At 43.1% G+C, this 23165-nt stretch overlaps 1 protein-coding gene across 1 annotated transcript in view; it reads left to right on the plus strand.

Moving 5' to 3' along the window:
- The window catches only part of HEATR3 (HEAT repeat containing 3), a 68909-nt gene that overhangs the window by 5982 nt on the left and 39762 nt on the right, over positions 1-23165 (plus strand). Inside the window, exons 4-6 of the mRNA XM_089689478.1 lie at positions 7949-8061; positions 15114-15223; positions 15319-15459. Coding sequence (XP_089545604.1) covers positions 7949-8061; positions 15114-15223; positions 15319-15459 — 364 coding nt within the window. The remainder of the gene's footprint in view (positions 1-7948; positions 8062-15113; positions 15224-15318; positions 15460-23165) is intronic.

The raw sequence follows: 23165 nt of genomic DNA on the forward strand, positions 1-23165 counted from the left end.
AGGCAGTAGAGTCTTTGAGGAGTCACAGCCTGAGGAGAAGCAGGCGGACTCCTAATCTTAGAGGTTATTAGTCCAAGACCTCACTGATATGGTACGATCTAGATTCCGACAGAAATCTATGAGATTACTTATTTTTCTCTGGACTCTCTGAGGGCTCCACAGAGAGAAAATGATGTATGCTGACAGGGATCACCCAGACAGGGTTTTTGTTCCACCAAAGAGATTTTCTTTTTTGTACCCTATGGAAGAGAAGTTTAAGAAATGGGGGTATGCTTGTAGTGGATGCAGCTGTTTCATCCCTGAATAAGTCTTCCACATGTACTGTGGATAATGTACAGCTCTTCAAAGATCCAGCGGATAAGAAACTGGAGTCCTCCTTAAGGCCTCCTTCTCTCTGGCAGGCTCTGCCACACAGCCAGTGTTGGCTGCTATTGGCATTTGCCAGAGTCTTTCTGACCGTGTCAAACGACTGCTTGGAAGACCATTGGTGCAGGGGTAATACTAGGCCAAGGATTTGGAGGATGTTCCATGTAGTTTGTTTTGGGGATGAGGCTCCTAAGGATTCAATTCAGCAAATTTCTTCCTTGGCCCTCTTTATCCAGTACACATGCGCAGGGTTGTGTGCCTAAAGAGTTTGTCGCAGAACTGCCATGCAAACGATTATTGGCAGGTTTTCCTTTTCATGGAGAGTGGCTGTTTGGGGAAGATTTGGATAGATAAATCCAAAAGATTTCAGTTGGAAAGAGTTCTCTTCTACCCTTTAAAAGGAGATTCAAGCGTCCTTCTTTTTAGATGTCAGGGGCTTTGGTTGCTGGCCCCTCATCTACTCGGCAGTGGTTTCGCTGCACACAAGTCCCAGCCTCCCAGAGTAGAATTTGGAATCAAAACCCGAGGAGGCCCTGGGTGCAAAAGTCATCCAAGGCAGAACCAAAGTACGCCTCCTTATGAAGGGGCGCCCCCACTCCTTCGGGTGGGGGGGAAGGCTTTTGGATTTTATTTCTGCCTGGAGGGCTCTAATCCAAGACAAGTGAGTCATTTCCATGATTTCTCTGGGGTACAGACTAGAATTTCAATTCTTTCCCCCTCCCCGGTTTCTAAAATCAAATGTACCAATGAATCCAGAGAAGAGCTTTATTATAGACTCTCGATCGCCTATTGTCTCTGGGTGATCATGGAGGTTCCAGTGGATGAATGGTTTCAGGGGTTTTCTTCAAACCTGTTCACAGTCCCAGCCAAATGGGGATGTAAGGCTCATTTTTGACCTCAAGGGGCTAAATCGGTTTCTAAATGTCAGGTCTTTTCATATGCAATCGTTTCGGTTAGTAATGACCTCTTTACAGGAAGGAGATTTTTTAGCGTCCATAGACATCAATGAATATCTACATGTGCTGATATTCATTCCTCAACAACGATTTCTGGGGTGTTCAGTAGGGGCTTAGCAACCGCAGTTCACAGCACTACTGTTTGTGTTGGCCACTGCTTCCAGAGTTTTCACAAAAGTTCTTGCTCCAGTGTTGGGGCTACTCAGAACTCAGGGGGATGTATCTGTCATAGGGTTATCTAGACGATGTGTTGCTCAGAGGTCAGTCGTTGGTGGGTCTGAAGCAAAATGTGGTCCTTACACGTTGCGCTCTGGGGAACGAGGTTTGCAGTTTTAAAGCCAAGAAGTATCCTTCAATTTGCCTCTCTATGAGGTTGCTGAGGAAAATGGTGTCCTCGTTTTGAGGCTGTTCCTATGCCCAATTCCACTCCACACCGCTGAAAAGGAACATTCTGACTGTTTGGAACAAGAAGGTTCCAGCCCTGGATTACGTATGTCTCTGTCTTTTGAAGTACTGCGAAGCCTGAATTGGTGGTTGATGACTCACAGTTTGGAGAGAGGGAGATCCTTTTGGCCAGTGGTGTGGAAATTGGTAACCACCGATGCTAGCCTCTCAGGTTGGGGGGCTGTCCCGGAGGAGTCCACAGTTCAGGGGACGTGGCTTCCACAGGAAATGGTTCTACCCATCAGTCTCCTGGAACTTCGGGCAGTGAGGCTGACTCTTGAGGTATTGGACATCCAGGCTTCAGGGTTGGCTTTTAAGAATTCAGTCTGACAATGCCACAGCAGTGGCATACATCAACCACCAGGGTGTTACCAGGAGTCGAAGGCCTCTGGAGGAGTTGAATTACTTTCTGACCTGGACAGAGGGAAATGTTCCAAGTTTGTCAGCAGTGTTCATTTTGGGGGTGGAAAATTGGCAGGCGGAATATCTCAGTTTCTGGCGGTTAATTCCAGGGGGATGGGCTTTGTATCCTGAGGTTTTCGAGGGAATCTGCCAGCGATGGGATTGCCCAGACGTAGATCCAGGTTCAACAACGTCTGTTTTTTGTGTCCAGGGTAAGGGACCCTCGCGCGACAGGGGTGGCTGCCTTAGTGAGTCCTTGGAACCTGTTTTCAATGATTTATGCCTTTCCTCCGATTCAGTTGCTGCCACATCTCTTACGCAGGATTCGGGAGGAGACTATTCCGGTAATATTCATTGCTTCGGCCTGGCCCAGGAGGGCCTGATACGCGGGCATAGTGAAGAGGTAATTAGACAGGCCGTGGTCTCTGTCATGTCAGCCAGACTTGCTGTCTCAAGGTCCTATATTGCAGCCAGCTTTACGGTCGCTAAATTTGACGGCATGGCTATTGAAACCCAGATCCTAAAGGATAGGGGAGTATTGGATTCTGTCATCCCATCATGTTGGGTGCTAGAAAGGTAGTCTCTAGAAAACTTTATTACAGAACGTGGAAGGCTTACATTTCCTGGTGTGAGCTCCGGTAATGGCACCCACCAAAGTGATTGGCAGGATTTTGGTTTTTTTTCAAACAGGGCTGGAGAAGAAATTGGCTATTGGTACCATTTAAGGGCCAGGTTTCAGCATCAGCTGTTTTTTTTCCAGAGGTCCATTGCGTCTCACTCTTTGGTTCCCACTCTTTTACAGGGAGCAATGCGTATTGTTCCTCTTGTCAGGTTGCCTTTGTGTCCTTGGGACCTGAACTAGGTTTTGCAAAAACCCCCATTTGAACCTATTCAAGAGATTTCACTGGTCCTGTTGACTCATAAGGTTTTTTTCCTAGTGGCAATCACTTCTGCAACAAGCGCGTTAGAGCTGGCAGCTTTCTCTTGCAGAGAACCATTTCCGGTTTACATCATAAGGTGGTGTTGTGACCTTAACCGATTTTTTTTTTTTACCAAAGGTTGCTTCTAGTTTTCATCTCAATCAGGACATCGTTCTGCCTTCATTCTTTCCTAGGCCTCAGCAAGAGAAAAATCTCTGCTTACCTTGGATGTGGTACGTGCTGTAAGGGTCTTCATGAAGGTGACAGCCCAGGTCAGGATGTCAGATACCCTGTTCGTGCTACCAGAGGGGCCTAGGAAGGGGCAGGTGGCATCCAAGGTGACTATTTCACTTTGGATCCACCAATTGATCATTCAAGCCTGTGGTTTGAAAGCTACGGTCCCACCCTTTCAGGTGAAGGCACACACTTCCAGGAGTGTGTGACATCTTTGGCAATCTGCCATCAGGCAACAGTGGCTCAGGTTTGCAAGGCCACTACATGGTCTTCGGTTCACACATTCACAAGGTTCTACCGGGTAGTGTCAGACCTGCAGAGGATTTTGTCTTTGGCCACAGTGTTTTACGGGCAGATGAGTAGGTCCTGAGGGATTATTGATGATGGCTATCATGGTGTTACCCGCCCCTCAAATTTCTTTATTGCTTTGGAACATCCCACATAGTCATGAATAGCCTGCTCTGTGTCCCGTGATGTACGCCTAGAAATGTATTTTGCAGTTAAGTATGTAGAAAAAAAAATCCAGTTTTTGAAAGGATGCCATATGCATTACAGCTTTAGGTGTGCAATAAAATGCTGTCCTGAATTTTAAAAATGATCCTTACTTTTGAACTGCTTCTACTGTGGGCTCCCCCTCTCCATCCAACCATTGTAAATATTGCCCCAGAACCTCCCAAACAAGAACTTGGCTTGCTCAACCATGTATGTTTAGTCTCTCTCTTTTTCGCAGCGCCCTGAGCTCAGCTCCTGCAAGAGAGTGCAGACTGCATGCGCATGGTTGGGCAAGCTGAGTTCTCATAGCCCAGGGCTTGCTTGTGGAGGAGCAATGGGAAGCCCGTGTTAGAAGTAGCTTCAAAAGTGAGAATCGTTTTTAAAAATTGATGACAGCATTTTAATGTAAGCTCAAGGCTGTAATACATATAATTTGATAAAGGTGAACTAACCCTTTAGGCTGAAGTTATCACTGGCAAACTTTAATCAAAATGATCAGTAGGTCCAGAGAGAGAGCAGCTAAAGTAAAATGCAAGTCTCAACATTTTCAGTAAAAGTAAAGTAAAACTAAAGGCAAAACCTTTTTTCTTTTGTTTTAAACCCCTGTTGGTTATTTTGCGATCTTTTTTCCACTAAGGAGATTTCTCTTCACTTCCTGTCCAGTAGCCATAACAGGAAGTGAGAAGAAATACCTCCAAAGTAAGGAAATCCCAGGGTGTCACCAGAGCTACCAGAACTAGGTATATTCTTAGATAACCAGAAAAACGGTTCATGAGGTGGGTATGAATTATGCAGGATTTGGATGGGTTTTCCTTCAAAGATAAACCATTCAAAGGAAAAACAGTAAGGATGACATTGTTGACCCTCTTGTAGAGATGCAAGTAGCCATGTGAGGCTGATGCTTCTACCTGAATATCTTCAGACAGTATGTAAATAAAGGCTTGAGACTGTCCTAATCTGCGTGTTTTGTAATGATTGGTGACTTGCTTGTTCATGGTTTTGTGATTTGAAAGGTTTTGAAGAACACAGCACAGGCAATTAGCAGTTCCAGAAGGAATTCAGTATCAGCTGCTGCATTGGGTAGATGATCAGAAACAAGTTTACAAATCTGATGTCCTAGCAAGGTTATCCTACAGAGGTGGATGGCCAATGTTTCAGAAAGGCAATTCTCCACACCTGCCACAGATTGCCCCTCTGAAATGTTTGCAATCCACATCTGATGTTTACTTCTGTTTTCTTGAATTAAACAGTGGGATTTTGTCCCTGTATTAAAGTGTTTATAAAGGCAAATATGTTTTATGGTGCATTCAAGCGGAGCTCCACCAAAAGGGGACGTTCCGCTTTAAAGACTGGTCCCTCGCTCCCCATTAAAGATTGGCACCTTTGGGCAGCCGGTACCCACTCCCACTGCCATCGCCTAGGCCAGTGGTGGGCAACCTTTTTTTTCAACTGAGCCAAATCTCGCCAAAACCACGATTGAAATTTATTTTGAGAGCCACATTTTTAAAACTGAAAATACATCTCCCATATAGTAATTCATCCCCCATAGTAATTCATCCCCCATATAGTAATTCATCCCCCATATAGTAATTCATCCCCCATATAGTAATTCATCCCCCATATAGTAATTCATCCCCCATATAGTAATTCATCCCCCATATAGTAATTCATCCCCCATATAGTAATTCATCCCCCATATAGTAATTCATCCCCCATATAGTAATTCATCCCCCATAGTAATTCATCCCCCATATAGCAATTCATCCCCCATAGCAATTCATCCCCCATATAGCAATTCATCCCCCATATAGCAATTCATCCCCCATATAGTAATTCATCCCCCATATAGTAATTCATCCCCCATATAGTAATTCATCCCTCATATAGTAATTCATCCCCCATATAGTAATTCATCCCCCATATAGTAATTCATCCCCCATATAGTAATTCATCCCCCCATAGTAATTCATCCCCCCCATAGTAATTCATCCCCCCCATAGTAATTCATCCCCCCCATAGTAATTCATCCCCCCCATAGTAATTCATCCCCCATATAGTAATTCATCCCCCCCATAGTAATTCATCCCCCATATAGTAATTCATCCCCCATATAGTAAGTCCCCCCCCCATATAGTAAGTCCCCCCCCCATATAGTAAGTCCCCCCCCATATAGTAAGTCCCCCCCCCATATAGTAATTCATCCCCCATATAGTAAGTCCCCCCCATATAGTAAGTCCCCCATATAGTAATTCATCCCCCATATAGTAAGTCCCCCCTGTGTCAATTCACTTACCTTTGCTCCGCGCGTTCCTCTCGTCGTGCTTCCCGCGCCGTTCTGGTCTTCAGGGCGGACTGTGAGAGGAGAGGAGTTCGTCACTCTGCCCCGCCTACATCCTGGCTGCCCCGCCTACATCCTGACAGCTGCAGAGTCCTGACTTTTGGGGCGGCCGCCCGAGAGGAGGGAGGGGAGCGGGCGGCCGTCCGAGAGGAGGGAGGGGAGGTGAGGGGGCGGCCGCCCGGCACACGCCCGTCCGAGAGGGAGGAGGGAGAGGAGGGAGGGGAGGGAGAGGAGCGGGCGCCCGGCACACAGAAGAGCCGCATTTAAGCTTGTAAAGAGCCGCATGTGGCTCGCGAGCCGCGGCTTGCCGACCACTGGCCTAGGCGATCTGAAGCAGAAGTTATCCTTCCTCCCCATAGTTTTTTGGGACACGTGACAGGTCCCAGAAGACTACGGGACCATTCAGGAAGCGCAGCGCTACTCGCGTATGCGCAGTGGGCACCCGGCTGTGAAGCCGGAAGCTGTTACAGCCGGGTGCCCACGCTGAAGATGCTGGCGCCTGGAACACCAGACAGCTGGCTGTTTTTTAAAAGTTAGCAGCTACAGTTTTTGTACCTGCTGACTATTTTTTGACAGTGTAAGTGGAACTCCGCTTTAACATGATTTTTCCTTTTAGGGGGATATAGTTTAATTAAACTATATTAGATGATCAGATTACCAATGATGTCATAAATTATAGAAAAAAGGTAGCGCCGCGCTCCTATATAATATATACAACTTATGCTTCTAAAGTGTATCAAATATCAATATACCACAAAATGCATATAAAATATTACATATAGATAACATGCATGGTGAATAAACCTAAACTTATATTGCCTTAATGGGTGCCATGATAAAATCCTGTGTTGCACCCATGTAAAGCTATGTGTGCTCTATATTAATAGTGCAAAAACATATGTGCACGTGCTAAAAATATAAAAATAAAAATACAGTCTTTAAGATAAATGTGCAAGTAGATATTCTGTTCCTTGTCTCCGAGTGCTAGATGGTCTCCTTATATGCTCACCTCTATATTTGCCTGAATGAATCCAGGCAAATACGCTTTATATCCTTCCAGGATAGATGAAATGGGATAATGCCTTTGCTCTAGCCGTCCTATGAGGTGGATATGTATATGGATGGATCCTCCTGTTGTGTACTTTATCTCCCTGTGTACCTGTGAGTACACTGAGTAGCTCTCTTGGGGTCTCCCAATTCCCCTCCTGGGGTTGTTTCCTCGTTCACTCCTCCTAATATCAGCTCATGGGATGTTTGGTCAAAGAAAAGGAAAAGCAGACCATAGTGTCTTATCCTTATACAAAATGGGTTTATTTTTGCCAGTAACAAGTATAACTTGATAGTATGCAGCTCATAAATAATCCAGTCAGGCTTAGATGGCAATCAGCAGGTAAAAAGTAGATACAAAGAAAACCTCTCTGCAGCTGCCTCTGCAGTGCTGTCTGCCTGTGTTTGTACTCGGATCTGCTCGCTTCTCCAGTGCAATGTCGTGACGTCAGAGCCCCTCCCCTACGCGTTGCGTCACAGGGTCACGTGACTTCATCAGGGGGAATTTGATTGGATCTAAATTAGCTATGGGCCTGGTTAAATCCTCTATGGGGCATGACTAACCAAGTGAAGTCACGGTGATAGATTTAGTTTTTAGTGGATTGATAGGATGCTCTCTTGTAAATATTGATTTTATCCAGAGTACAGATACATTATTTGACTGTTGTATTTTAAGGGATCATTCATCAATGAAAAAAGGAAAAAAAAAAACAACTTCTCTGTCTTGTGTAATTTCTTTCTCTGTACAGTGTTCCACTGGTTTAGATTCCAGCTTGGTGCCATCGATGAATGGCAAAGACTTACCAAAGAACTATGTTGAAGATATTGTGAACCAGGCTATTAATGTGTTGTGGAATATGTGGTAAGTTTGTATCTTTATTCTGACACGTAGTGAATATTTATTTGTCATTGCAGGCAAACGTGTGAGATGCTTTAAAAATGAAAATAAACCATGGTACAGGGTTCATATAATATTAAGAGATGATAGAAATGTAAAAGGTTTTTCTAAAAGAGTTTCTCACTGAATGTTTCTAGTCTAGAGAAAAAAAGAACGTTTGGGAATTTAAAATAATTAAAAATTGTTTGCTTTTCATGATATTTGAGTGCCCACTGCCTCACCCCAAATATATTTTTGTCCTTTTATGTGGAACAATTTGTTACAAAGGTAATAGTAAAAGTTAAACATTTATAGATGCATGGATGTGTATTTGTTGAAATAGTGATAATAGTGGTCCTCTAGTGGTTTTCAGTTTAAAAAAAAATACAATTAGTGAATTTATATAAAAGCAAACTCTGCACTCCAACTCTAATCCACTCTAGCAAATATATTTCCTGAAAAAAAAGCAGATCCTACAATGAATCCATAAGTAAAACTTGATATAAATAATACTGTATGTTATCTGCCATGTAGTGCTAAAAAAAATGATGCTTTGAATCAGTGGTGCCCAACATGTAGCCCACCACCTATTGGGCACCAGAGTGGCAGCAGGATGCCAGGTGCTGGAATGTTCTCTGCGTTCAGCGCTATGCACTGAAAGAAAGAGACTCTTCTGTTAGGTGGAGTGATATTCCTCCACAGTGCAAGTAAAGTCCAGTCCTCGTATAGAGTGCTGTGAGGTTTTATTATACTGCCACTGACCACCAATGTGGGGGTAAGGATGGGGTTATAAAGTATCTGAACAGACTCAATTGTCTCCCTTTGAGAATCGGTAGTTTCTTGCCCACTGAATCAGTCTTCCATTTCTAGGTTTTGGAATTTCCAGTTATTGGCGAATTCTCATCTGGTCTGCATCCTAGAGTTCCAGAAAATGTGGTTCCTCCTACATCCCCCTGGCAGGTCACCTGAATTAATCTAGTTCAACAATGTCATGGTGATAAAAAGAACTCAAAGATCAGCGCTTGGTGTCAAAAAAACAGCAGCTAGCACAAAAGGTCAATAAAAAATAACCTTCACAATGCACAAATCAACACAGCGCAGCACTCTAACACAGTGAATGAAATAATATGTGGAAAGTCAAATTTATATGTGAACAGTTATAAGTCCATATACATCACCCAATATGCATCTAGAAGTAAATATTCATAATGTACAATACAGGTTTAGAAGATTTAGTCACTATCCCTTTAAGTGGAAGAAATCCTACCATGAAACTGTGATCACGGTCTCTTTAAATACAGTAACCATATATGGAGCAATGAATCTTCGAAATATGGATAAATATGTGTACGAATAGAAATAAAAATCAAAGCAATTTCAACCAAAATAAAGTGTTCATATGGATTCTGATCCAGTGATATACTATTCCACTGTGTGAACTGCCACCAAACACACTGCACTCATCAGAGGGTATGGCTGCTTAAATTACAGGTAGTACAACCACATTATGTTAATTCCTCAGGACACAGATCGTGTCCTCCATCAGGATGGAATGGACCCTTTAAGGATAACAATGATCTGGTAACCACATGAAAGGTGTTCTCTTTATCCTACAGCCAGCGAAGGTGTGGTGGAACTATAATGACAAGTGTGGTGACCCAGGAAGCCAGGGAGGACTGCATTTCCTGGACTGTGATTATCCATGGGATCTACACATCCAGATTGTTTTTTCTTTTTTTTTTTTTCCTGTTTGTTTCACAAACCTTGAGAGGAAGGCTTTTCTGCTCCACAGACTCCAACGCTCTTCAAAGCTTAGGGGTAATACGTATATTCCGGCAAGGTTTTATCTTAGATCTTTTCCCCAAGGATGTTTTACTTCTTTTTAAATAGGTGGGAGTTGATCTTGAACCTCAGCTTTATTAAGTCTGCATTCTTTCTTGCTAATTTTTGGTGAAGAGCTCAACCTTCTATCCCTTGCCTAATGCTTGTACATGTAGCTTACTCTGTTTAAACATGTTGACTCCATGTTATCTGCCCATGGCTCTCCATGAGGAACCACTGTAATTCTGTACTAAGTCACCTTAAAACAGAGTTCCACTCACCCTGTCAAAAAATATGTGTCAGCGGCTACAAAAATTGTAGCTGCTGACTTTTAAAAAACAGCCACTTACCTGTCCCTCGGTCCCGTGGTGTGTCCCCCGCAGCCTGTTTCACCGGCCGTCTTGTATTCCAGGAGGCCGGCATCTTCATTGTGGGCACCCGGCTGTGATAGCTTGCAGCTTCCCAGCCAGGTACCCACTGCGCATGTGCAAGTAGCCCTGCACTTTGTGAATGGTCCTGTAGTTTTCTGGGACCTGTCATTTGTCCCAAAAGACTACAGGGAGGGAGGGAGGGAGGACACCTTCCGCTTCCGATCGCCTAGGCGATCAGACCGGAAGTGGGAGTGGGTACCTATCAAATTCATGTACCCGCTCCCCTCCCACCCCCAAAGGTGCCAATCCTTAATGGGGAGCGGAGGAGTAGTCGTCCTTAAAGCGGAACTCCCCTTTTGGGTGGAGCTCCGCTTTAAGGGGCCTTAGTGAGATAAATGTCTGCCCTGACAGCCATTCCATTCATGGAACCCTATTTCTTTTGGACGTTTAAAGGGATCAGGTGGGATGATGCCTAGGACCTTTTTCTAACTTAGTGGCTTTGCTCTTCCTCCAGTAGGATATCAATTTCAGATCCTTCTGTCTTGCCATTTCTCTTTTGAAGGAGCTCCTTTTTGACCATAGTTTAGGCTGTGAGTTTTTCCTTGTGTTGCCACCCAATTCCACTTTCTGGTTTATCCTGGTAGGATTGTTTTTTTTGTTTTACCCTTCTGCTTAGATCAGGTAGACCAGTTTCCATGCATATAACCTACAGTTCTATCTTTTTTGTCAAGACATTACCCTCTAGTTAGATATACCCCTTTGTTCTTGTTTCCTTATACTTGTTACCAAATGGGGGTTGCAGCCTCATCCGGTGCCTGATTCACGTGTATGGACCTTCAGGTGGCTCTTGAGCAGCCGCCAGCCCCCAGTTTTAACTTTGTTCATGTTGGGTATGTTAGGTGTTTGCCCAGCCCTTGGAATGCCTTTGGACATCTGAAAGGTGAAATACTTCCTGTGTCCTTCATTTAATGAGAATGAAAAAACAATTTTTGTACTCGCCGTAAAATCCTCTTTTGGAGTCAGTTGAAAGACATGGGTCACACTCCCCTACACTGTGACACAAAGGTTTACATGTCTCAGAATTAAATGGATGCTCAACAAAATTTTTGTACTTCTAAAATTGCTTTCTAGTAGTCCATTGTGGGACATAATCTTTCACACCTGGAGGATTTGACACTGGCCAACAAATGTGGGCCAGCCTGGAATTACCCCTCCTACTACCAGCATTCTTCAGTTTTCTTAAAAGCAGTACTGAAAGCATGATCATGGGAGGCATGGGACTTATGTCCCTCAATGGACTCCATGAAGAGGATTTTATGGGGAGGACAGAAATGCTGTTTTCTCCCATTTAATTCCAGCAGTTGTACCCTTGTGTGAATAAAGAGTTGCTATAATGTAAAATACAAGAATTGTCAAAATAAAGAAGGTTTAGGAGGCAGCATCCACTCTTCAAGCCCCATCCTCACATGTACAGAATGGGGCTCAAATCTTGTTCACAGAATCAGATAGTGTTTTTGGCAGAACAACATGGTTCCCCATTCCTTGGCACTGCATAGCTCCATACTGATTAACTTTGGTAAATCGTTTCAGCTTCTTAGTTGAAGTGTGGCCCAGAAAAGGCTAAAACTATGCAAATGATGGATGTTTTCCTTCATTGACTGTCTATGTGGATTTACCTTAATCCATATAATAATTCATGGTACTGTATTATAATACTGTTACAAAAAAAAAATTAATTCTTGCAGCCATTAAGAAATAATGTGAGAGCTGTGATTGGTCCAGCTTGTCACATGGTACAAGGCTGTTCTAAATAGCCTTGTACCATGTGACCTCTGTGATCATTCACAGATTTCACTAGTAGTAAGCAATGATGTCAGAAGTGACATCTTGCTCACTACTATTCATGTGATCACTGATTGGCCAATCAGTGATCACATGATCGGGACCTCACACAGAGGTCCCATACAGCAATCAGTGTTCGCGCTCCAAGGCTGTAAATGCGGGCGCCGTTTATGAACGGAAACCCGCTCCTGCACTGCTCCCTTCCGGCTGTTTATGTACATGGGCTGGACGGGAAGTGGTTATTCCTAGCAGTTTCTGCAAGACAGTGTATTATGCATTTGTGAGCAGGTATAGTTTTATAGTCACAGATTGCTTAGAGAAGATTTCTTCCTCTTTTGATCCTTTTCTTGAACCCAGTACCTAACAGTACAAGCTCACCTTTAAGAAAAGAAAAAATGCCTGCACATGAACATTCTTTAGACTTGAACAGGTTGTTGCTGCTGCAAAACGGATGGCCATTCAAGGTTATAAGACATTATTGCACAAGCAGCCCTGCATTAGATATTTAGCAGCTGAACTGCAGACAGTGAGGGAGGCAGCAACTGTTTAGGTGTGTAAGGATCTGCTGGGGACTAGACTGGGGGAAAAAGAGGACAGCTGGGGTCTGGGGGGATTTTGTGTAAAGTTGAAGTTTTTACTTTCATGCTGCAGCCATAGCTAGGAAGGAAGGATTGCTGACATAAAATGACCAGCAGCCTAGGAATTCTATTTATTATAGAGATGCACTGTATGGACTGAGCATTCTGTCTTTTTGTGGAGGGGGAAAAAAGCAAGGGAGTTTCCTTTAGGAACCAGTGATTTTATGTATTTATTTTGGCTCCCTGTCAGCTTAATTTGTTAATCCTCGTTGCATGACCCAATTAGTACTTATGCAGGAGGATAAGTCACTAAAATATTTCATATTTACCTGAAAAATATTTTAAATGTACAAAGCCTGCTCGGATTGGCTGAGGTTGTGACATCATCAGCCCACCTCTCTGGCAGGCTTTGTATTCTTTAGTAGAATACATCATTTGCCATGATTGGCCCAGTGTATACTGTATGTAGCCGCAGCTACCGTACATACACGCATCCAGCGGGCTGATTACAGTAGGGACGTACCGGTACGTTTTGAAAACCCTTGGCTCAGCGCAGTATACTGTATATACCACACATCCAGCGGGCTGACAGATTAATCTGTCATAGGGACATTTGTTTTGAGCCAGCTTGGCTCAGCACAGTATACTGTATGTACAGTATTACCACACAACCAGCCAGCCTGACCCAAACAAACTCAAGGTTCACATTTTATACCCCGCGTATAAGACGACCCCCAATTTTTGGGGTATATTTTTAAGTATAAAAAGTAGTCTTATACACCAGAAAATACTGTATTTTGTGCTCAGCTGTAACACTGTATGCTTAACTAGATGGAGGAATTCTGGCATACAGAAAATCAGTGCCTAGCCATTGTCCAACACTCCAAAAATTTCTAAAACCGAATGGGGTTGATTTACTAAAGGTAAATATACTGTACACTGCATGTGCTGTTTCTTTATATGTTTTTTGTTTTGTTTTTTTCTTTGCATGTCCCCTCCAGATCTAGAGCAACTGCACTTTCAGTGCACTTCCATGTGCGCAGCCTATTTGCCTTTAGTAAATCAATTCCAAAGTCTGTAAAAAGCTGTAGATGGTAGTGTTGGGGGCGAGGACGCCCTGTGCACACTAGGAAGTCCTCCTCAACCAGCATGAAACGCACGGGCGAAAGTGACATCACCATGGCGAGGGAGGCCGGGAAGATGATGGGCTACACACTTGGAAACCACTGCTCCTTCTACAGGCCTCTAGAAGCAGCAGTGGGCTTCGAGCATGTAGTCTGTCATCTTCCCAGTCTCCCTATCTCTAGTAATGTAATGTCCGCCCATGAATTCCACGCTTGTTGGGGAGGACTTTCTCGTGTACAAAGGGTGTCCTTGCCCCAACAACCATCTACAGCTTTGGATTGTGGCGGCGGTTGTCCAGGATGGGGATGAGCTGCCAATACTGATATGTTTGTGGAGCGATACCTTCACTTTTTTTAACCTCATGCTAATAAATGGTGTAATATAATACATGTAAATGGTGTAATATAATACACGTAGGTGGTACTTCCCTTTTTTCTCTCTTAACACTGTACAACTACTGTCAGCCTAATTGCCTGAAAATTGGCCACTCTAATGTATGAATATTACTGCTTGAACTCTTCCAGTTTGTGCATTTTGTTGTAATGTCCTTAATTAATAATTGTAACAGGCATATTCAGTGTGCATTAGTTCATAGAGAACAATAAGAATAATCTTTGTTTGGATGTCTTCTCTTTAAATACATATAGCTGATCACTGATCATTCCTCACCCCCCCAGGCGTTGAACTATTTGAAGAAATGCAAGTGTGGGAGGGAAAGAGGTTTATATAGGCTCCTTTGTATTGCATATAGGCCTAAGTTGGCATAGTTTGAAATTCAGTCAGTTCAGCAGGAACCATCCGAATTTCGATCCATGTACCGTCCATATAGTTTCGATCCATGGCCGTTCCTGTTCATGATCTATCTTATGAACTGGCTTGTAAGACTTTGCTTTGATCAACCAAGCAGGAATTCAGTGGGGAGGGGAGGAGTACCCTTTCAATCTCAAATGTGTGGATGGGGGAACCTGTTCAGTTCCTTTTGCAAGCAGGGGAGCTCGGAGGGACCCAAGAAGAGGAGGATTGGGGCTCCTCTGTGCAAAATCACTGCACACAAAAGATAAGTATGACATTTTTGTTATTTAAAATAAATTAAAAAAAAAAAAAAATATATATAAATATATATATATATATATATATATATATATATATATATATATGTGTGTGTTTAGATACATTTGAAGTGTTTTTAGGAATGCCTGCCTATAAATATTGTTAACATATTTACTTGAAGATAAGCAATATTATATTCTTTTATGGTTCTTTTTGATGTAACTGTTTTCTCACTCTTGTATCCCTATAGTGAAAGCAACAGTAAAGCCTTATCTGTCTTTAATAAGGAAAATTGTGTAGACATTGTTATCCAGTGCTTAAGCAAGTTCCCAACAAACATGGAGCTAGCAATTTCTGCAGGTAGCATCCTTTTATTTTATTTATTTATTTTTTTATAGTTAAATTTCTTCATCTGAAAAGGAAAAATTGCACAATATTTTGCTTTGTATTGACAGCTTACTGTCTACAGACAGTCACCGAAGACAACTCCGACTTGTTGGCCTCCTTGGATGCTGCTTCCCTGCAGATATTGGAAAATGTTCTTGGAAACACTGCAATTACAATGGAGATGCAGCTTTTAAAAACTTTGGTTGCAGGTAAACAGATGACCACTTCAGGTTCTAAAAATTGCTTATCTGCCACAGGTTGGAACTGAATTAGAGTAAGAAAATAATGAAGTCAGGTGTTTATTATTAATAATCATCAGAAAAATTACATCTAGAATCTGATTGTTTTGGTTAGCATCTAGAATTGGATCCCTAAGCGTAACTTCCTTATTTGTCTGGTTCTGTAATTTTATATACAACTCCCTATGCCACCATTGGCCCATTTGTTTGGAACCGCATCACATTATATTTTTTAATCTAAACCAGCCTTTAATTGGGGTGCCGCGGCCGTCACGTGAGACCGAGTTCCATGTTCCCCAGCTAAACTGTAAATTGGCACTGACTGTAATTACACCTAGGAAAGTGAAAGCCATAGAGAGCTGTCTTGTGAGTGTTTGCTCTGCTCTCTGCCGCCCCTATAGTGCAGTTACCGGCAGGAAGAAAAAAGGTACAGTACTGCCGATTTTTAAAAGGGGGTGTGTGTGTGTGTAAAAAAAAAAAATATATGTGTGTGTGTACGTACATGCGTGTTTATATGCTCATGTATGTACATTATTTTTAATCCTGACCCCCATGTTCCTGTATGATCAGAACTGGTTTTTTTTTAGGGCTTGTATATAATACTCCTCTGAAAAGCAATCTATGCTCAAATCACTTTTCAGAGGCATTTGACAGGCACTGGAGAGGCAATATGTTGCCTACTCACTGCCTGTTTTAACCCCTAAATGCAGCATCCCCACACCATTGCAGCACGGTTGCAGCACAGCCCCATTCACCTAGGGGTAGATTTACAGTCGGAGCCACAGCCTGTGTACACTCCCAGCAGCTGCCTCTACAAAGGGGGAGTAGTTGGGAATGGTAAAAATGCAGCTGAAGTGTGTGGTTTTACCACTCTCCAACCTTACATGTGATCAAGCCCTTGGTTCACATCTGTGTGGCTGTCTGTAGGGCAGCACATTCTTTTCAATGAGTTGTCCCACAGAAACACAGGAAAAGAATTCCCTGACCCTTTAAATCACTCTGAAAACTCACCATGTTTGCCAATGCATGGGGCTAACATTAAGAATTAATGACACCCCTGCATGCATGTCTGCTAAAGAACAATGCGTTTGTCTGCATGTTAGGAACGTGCATGATTTTTCAATCATTCCACGATTCGCTGTGATGTGAACCAAGCTTTATACTGGGTTGCCTCAGGACTTGAAAATACTTTTCAAGGGTGCCCCGGCTGGAAAAAAGGTTGAAAAACACTGATTTAAACACATACCTACATACATAAAAGAATGGTATACATACTTGTTTTTCCTGCTGCCCATGCTGCTCAAATTTTCTGTTGCAGAGAAATGGTCCCCTGAAGTTTCACATTACTACAGTCACACGTCATATTAGAAATTCTTATACACCCTATATACTGTATTTTTAGGCCCCTTTTAGCGGATCCACTTGCTCAGCAAGGAATCTCTCTGCTGATCGCCGCTGAGCAAGCAGATGACAAGTTTATGTCTGCTGCACTAATGCAGAACAGACACAGCCTGCTGTTTTCTATGGTGTGTTCGGATGGAAAGGAACCGCCTGTTCGTTTCCATCCGACCATCATCAGATCCGCCAGACGGATGAGTAACGGATCCCCATCCATCTGTTTTTAGCATACGGGATCGGCTCAGATGCTGGAGGGTGTCAATGGACACATGTCTGCTGACACCTGCTGCTCCATAGAATGCTATGGATGGTCCAATCGGGTCCTCCTGAAAAACTGACAGGCAGGCCTGATTGGACTGTCACTATGAAAGGGTAACTCCTGCTCGCTGCATGTCTTTGTGATTTTTCTAGTGTCCAACTTATTTTCTAAAGTTCTTCTGGGAAAAGGTTACCCATTTTTTGCTAGTTTTTTTCCAAATACTTTCGCTGCGTTGTTGCTTGGTCTTGACTGTTTGGCAGCTGTCTGGATCGGCCTTGATTTTGGAGTGCTGTACCCTGACCCCACTGGACTGGACATAGCAGGGATATCCTGGAATATGATCGGCTTGCACTGGGCACTGCTTGTGTTGCTTTCCAGACTTGGTACAGGTAAAAGTTAATTACGTAGCACTATACAGATCCATTGGCATTGCCTCAGCTCTTGCCCTGTCTCTGAATTTTCACTGAGTAGGCAGTTCAGGCTGAGCATTAGGAACAGTCTCATTATTTGCACTCTTGGGTGCCTCGTAAATTTCCTACTGCCATTGAATTACAATGGAAGGGTTCAAGGGATTGAGCACTGACGTTGCCACCTATTGGGTGGAGTTTGATGCGTGCTTTTTTTACTGCCATTCTGCATTGAAGAAGCACCTTCATGCTGCTGCCCCTATGAAGCCTTTTCTTGTATCCTGCCAGCCTGAAATCTTCTTGACCCTGTTCCTAGAGCCTATGCCATCTTTGTAGCCTTCTCTAGCATTTTAGGCACCGCTGCCTCTTTGCTATATCCAGTGTGGACTTCACTGCATTCATGCAGGACTTTATGGGCCAAATAGTGAATAGGTTTCATGACTGCAGAGGCCCCATCCATGCTCCTGCACCTTCCCTTGCAGATTCTCTAACTGGTCTGCCCATGGGCTCAGGGTCATCAGCCACTGAGACTTTGAGTCTCTCCAGTTATTGATGGATGAACCTGCTTCTGAGAAGCATACCAAACACAGAGACTCTTTTGGCTGTTATTGTATTGTTTTGGTTTTTACCACTTTGAATATAGAGGATAAGCCTGTCTCCTCTACCAGCACTATCACCAGTCTGGGATCCTTTTAGAACTCCTAAGACCACCAAGCTCTTCCTAGCGCACCTACTGTTTTCAGTCTCTTCGTGTAAACTGGACACACATTACCCCCCTCCCCCAAGTGCTTAACAGCTCTTTTTCCATTTGAAGGGGTCTTTTTAATGTGTCCCACATTAACAAAGTATCTACCATCCTAGCACAGGATACGCCTTCCTTTTAGCACCCTATTGATAAGCAGCTGCAAGGCCCTGGACTGCAGAACCTGCACTTAAACTGCTTAGGGTCTCATCAGGAATGCCAGAGATGACAGGAGTACCTGTCTTCCTTGGCCAAAGAAGCCATGGGCTCAGTCTTGAAAAGCTTGCCCCTCGCTGAAGGCAAGGAAAAGTATTTTTCATTAATTTCGCCCTCAAACTCAAAGCTCAGACTGAATTATAGCCACCATTCCACCAAAAATTTTTGGAATTCCAAGTCTTCCAAATGGGGGTAACTTTTGTTAGCCTTTGTTTACTATGAGACACCATCTAAAATTCTTGGATGTGGCAGATGTGGTTTTAAGGGGCTACACGCTAGAGTTTTTCTCCCAATACACACTTCTGAGCAGGCAGTTACACACAGGAGGCAGGAAGCATCCATGATCTACCTAAAGCGCTCATTGAAAACTACAAGGTGACAGCCGCAAAGGCTATCGGTACTTGTAGTTCATTCATTCATTAAATGATGCAGCCGTGTGGGCAGAGCCTTGCATGGCCACGCTCTTTTCAAATAGTGACAGCAGGTACAGGAAGAAAATCCCTTGCCTGCTGTCACAGGGAGTGAGGGGATTGGGAAGCAGCTGCAGGAGCGAGAACATGTTCAATGTTTATTTATTTCAGGTACTTGTATAGCGCCGTCAATGTTCCCAAAGGTGAACTTATCCTTTTAAGTTGCTTAAGCTGTATTATGAAAAGACTGATAGGTACTTTATATGTATCAAGCAGTAATTGGTTCGACGATTGTTTGCTGTAAGATGCCCATCAAATCTTTGTCCCCATTTACTAAAGCTGCATTATGACTGAATTTGCCCATGCATCTGTTAGATGTAGACTGTTCTGCTTCTGTTAGACAAACATCTGGATTTCCCACTCTTCAGTGGAAAATCGGGCCTCTGTAATGTTTCTAGTACTCATGATCCCTAAATGCTGTCTTTCCTCCATATGCTTGACATCACATGTGCTGGCTCCTTGTCCAAGTAAATAAAGCACAGGAAGAATGTACTATGCAGGCCAGTGTGAGGCAATCTAGCTGCAACAAGCTTTCTTTACAGTTGGTCTTTTCAGATGGTAAATCCTTGATTTTATCAGAGATTCACAAAGGAAAACCAATCTGGTTACTGAACCACAACATTCAACATTCTGTAAATACAATTTTTTTTTTTTTTTTTAGAGAAAATGGAGAGGGGTTAGAACACCTTTTTAAGCTTTTATTGCTATATGTGCTCCCATGAGGGAAATTCAGCCTCTTTATTTGTCTTGTATACTGTTATCAACAAGAGAAAAACAGGTGTGGAAAACTACTTGTCCAAGGTACTAAATCGGGGTTCCAATGTACTTGTCCCTCATGATAATCTACTCGATAGAAAAAAAAATAGTTTTAACCAAAGCCATATTTAAATCTGAGATGCTATTAAGAATGGGGCTTTCAAAAACGAAAGGGGCTTTATGGCGACTTTTAATATTTTTAACATTGCGCTGTTTATCTTCTACTTACCTCCCTGCCTTTCTCCGTCACCGCACTCGGGGACTAGCAGGGAGGGGAGACACCTTGCAATGGGACGAGAACCGATTGGGTGCTCATCAAGAAAGGGGAGTGTCAGGCTTTCCTAATGCTCGCAGAAGCTCATCTGCTGAATGAGTAAATGAGGCGCTGACCCCAATGAAGAAAAATTATTCCTTCAGGTTACTCTCGCACTGGAAGCACTTGGGTACTCAGTACAAGCGCATGCTGAGCAGCCAAATCATGCTCTGGTGTCCACTCTTTTGAAGGATAAGTTCACCTTTTAAAAAAATTAATAAATGCACATTTTTTTGCAGGTAAAAAAAAATGTGAATTTAAATTTTTTTTTTTCTTTCAGGAGCCTGAACGGCATTGCACCAGCGATCAGCAGATCGTGGGTGTACTGCAGGACTCCTGCAGACTGTCAGTATAATCTGTCTTTCCGCACCTCATGCGGGCAAGCAGTTTCACACTGACAGGAAGAAACAGTGAACTACCAGAGCACGGAACAGCAGCCGTGGTAGTTTGAGAACTACAAGTCGACAGTCGCAAAGGATGTCAGTACTTGTAGTTGATTTTCAAAAAGTGACAGCCAGGTGCAAGGAACTTCTACCCTTACTGCTGTCACACAGAGGGCTTGGATAGCTGAGCTGCTGCAGGAGCAGGAACATGTTACATGTTCCATCCTAAAAGTGGGTGGAACATGTAACGTGTTCCCAAAGGTGAACTCATCCTTTATCCCTTTTGCTGGAAGAACCCTTTTGTGTTTTTTTGCAGACTACTGCAAACTACTTTTGAAGATTACATAAAGCCCAGAAAACATTGTATATTTTCTGAAAGCTGAAACCCTAGATAAAATAAATAAAATAGTGGTAGTTCAAATATTTTTTGTCACATGGTAATACTGCAAAGGTCTAGGAAACACAAAATTTCTGTAAAAAAAACACACTTAAGTTAATTTTAGGGCACAAGAAGGCAATAAATTACCCAATTTTTGGTAAAATATAAACGATGAAGTTACACCAAGTAAATAGATACCCATCATGTCAAACCTTAAACCTTAGTCAACACTTTTAAAGCCACCTCTAGGTCATCAGTTTAGCATTGTGGAGTAGGTCTAAAGCTAGAATTATTGCTCTCATTCTGGCTTGCACAGCGATATGTAATGTTTATCGCAATTGATGTTTTCACGCATAGGTGCCCTGACGTGTGTTTGTATGTGGGGTCCTCAAATTTTTTTTAGTGGAGCAGGGGTTATGTGTTTTGGGTGTTACTTTTTTTATTTTTTTTTATAATTTAAACAATTTTTTTTTTTACTTAACTTTTTTTTTCCATTACATAGGGACAGAAAGTCCTCTATATGATGATCTTTTAGTGACAGGTTCTCTGAGACATCCAGGGTCTAAAAGACCCTGTATGTCTCTCCTGTGCTCCATTGAATGTGATGCACCACACCTGATTTCTTTGACTGGAAAAACTGTCAACGGGCCCCAGAAGTGACGTCATTCACGTCACCTCAAGGTCAGAACAAGAGGGGAGGAGAGCAGACGCTCTCGTCCCTCCCCTCTACCAGCCGGCACGCCACTTCACTGGTTCCGTGCCCGCAGATGGGAAAGCGGAGCCTGGCATACAGAGCTGAAGGAGGTGTGTGCACGGGTGAAGAGGGGGGGGGGGGCACTTTAGCGTAGTGTGTGGAAGCAATCGGGTGGCAGCACGGACGCCTGATGCTTTCACCTGTCAAGCAAGCCCTGCTGCTTCCTCACAACAGGGCTAAATGTTAAAAGGAAACAACCTGCCCGGCACATGTAGTTCCAGGCGTCAGGCAATATAAATTGCACATCTCCGGTGAAAGTTAAAGTAGTATTAAAGGTTTACGTTTAAATAAAAACAAACATGTCATACTTACCTGCTCTGTGCAGTGGTTTTGCACAGAGCAGCCCCGATGCTCCTCTTCTCGGATCCCCGCAGTGGTGCTCCTGGCTCCTCAGAAGGTTTTTTTTTTTTACCTTTACCGTGCATAGAAGGTTAATGCATGAAGGTAAAAACCACCTGCCTTTAGAGCCACTTTAAAGAAAATCACAAATTTTGGGTTTGTCACTAGAAAAGGAATGATGGGAAAATCTTCTAATCTGGATACTTTCTCATGACTCTGGCGACAACTAAGGATTCCCCCAGTTTGGAAGGAGTTCCTCTCGCTTTCTGTTTAAGAACAGGAAGTGAAGAGAAATGTTTGCAATGGAACAATGTTGGATTTTTTTTTCGCCTTCTGATGGGTTAGGCAAGCCCAAACCTTGAAAAACAACCCCACAACATAATCCCCCCACCACCAAACTTTACACTTGGCTCAGTGCAGTCAGGCAAGTACCGTTCTCCTAGAAACTGCCAAACCCAGACATGTCCATCGGATTGCCAGATAGAGAAGCTGATGATTTACCCCAGAGAACAGGTCTACACTGCTCTGGAGTCCAGTGGTGGCATGCTTTACACCACTGCATCCGACGCGTTGCATTGCACTAGGTGATGTAAGGCTTGGATGCAGCTGCTTGGCCATGGAAACCAATTCCATGAAACTCTCTACGCATTGTTGTTGTGCTAATCTGAAGGCCACATGAAGTTTGGAGGTCTTTAGCTATGGATTTTGGCTTCTGTGCACCGTGCGCTTCAGCATGCGCTGACTGTAATTTTACGTGGCCTACCACTTTATGGCTGAGTTGCTGTTGTGTCCAGTTGCTTCCACTTTGTTATACTACTACTAACAATTGACCGTGAAATATTTGGTAGCTAGGAATTTTCATGGATGACTTCTTGTACAGGTGGCAACCTATCACGGTACCACGCTTGAATTCACTGAGCTCCTGAGAGCAACCCATTCTTTCACAAATATTTGTAGAAGCAGTCTACATACCTAGGTGTGTGATTTTATACACCTGTGGCCATGGAGGTGATTGGAACACCTGAATCCAATGCTTTGGAGGGGTGTCCCATATATATATATATATATATATATTTACAATTTCCAAATTTTGACAAAACTGAGTTTTATAGAACATTTGTTTAGCTCATTACATGAAAGAAAGGTAAATAATATAACTTGGATTGCAAAAATCTTCAGTTTTTCTCAAATTAGTTGATGCAAAAATTAATACACCCTACAACAAAAACTACTACATCTAGTATTTTGTATGACCTCCAT

Source organism: Staurois parvus, unplaced genomic scaffold (assembly GCF_062004578.1).
Source record: "Staurois parvus isolate SC_StPar_1 unplaced genomic scaffold, SC_StPar_1.0 ptg000476l, whole genome shotgun sequence".
Classification (NCBI taxonomy): Eukaryota; Metazoa; Chordata; class Amphibia; order Anura; family Ranidae; genus Staurois; species Staurois parvus.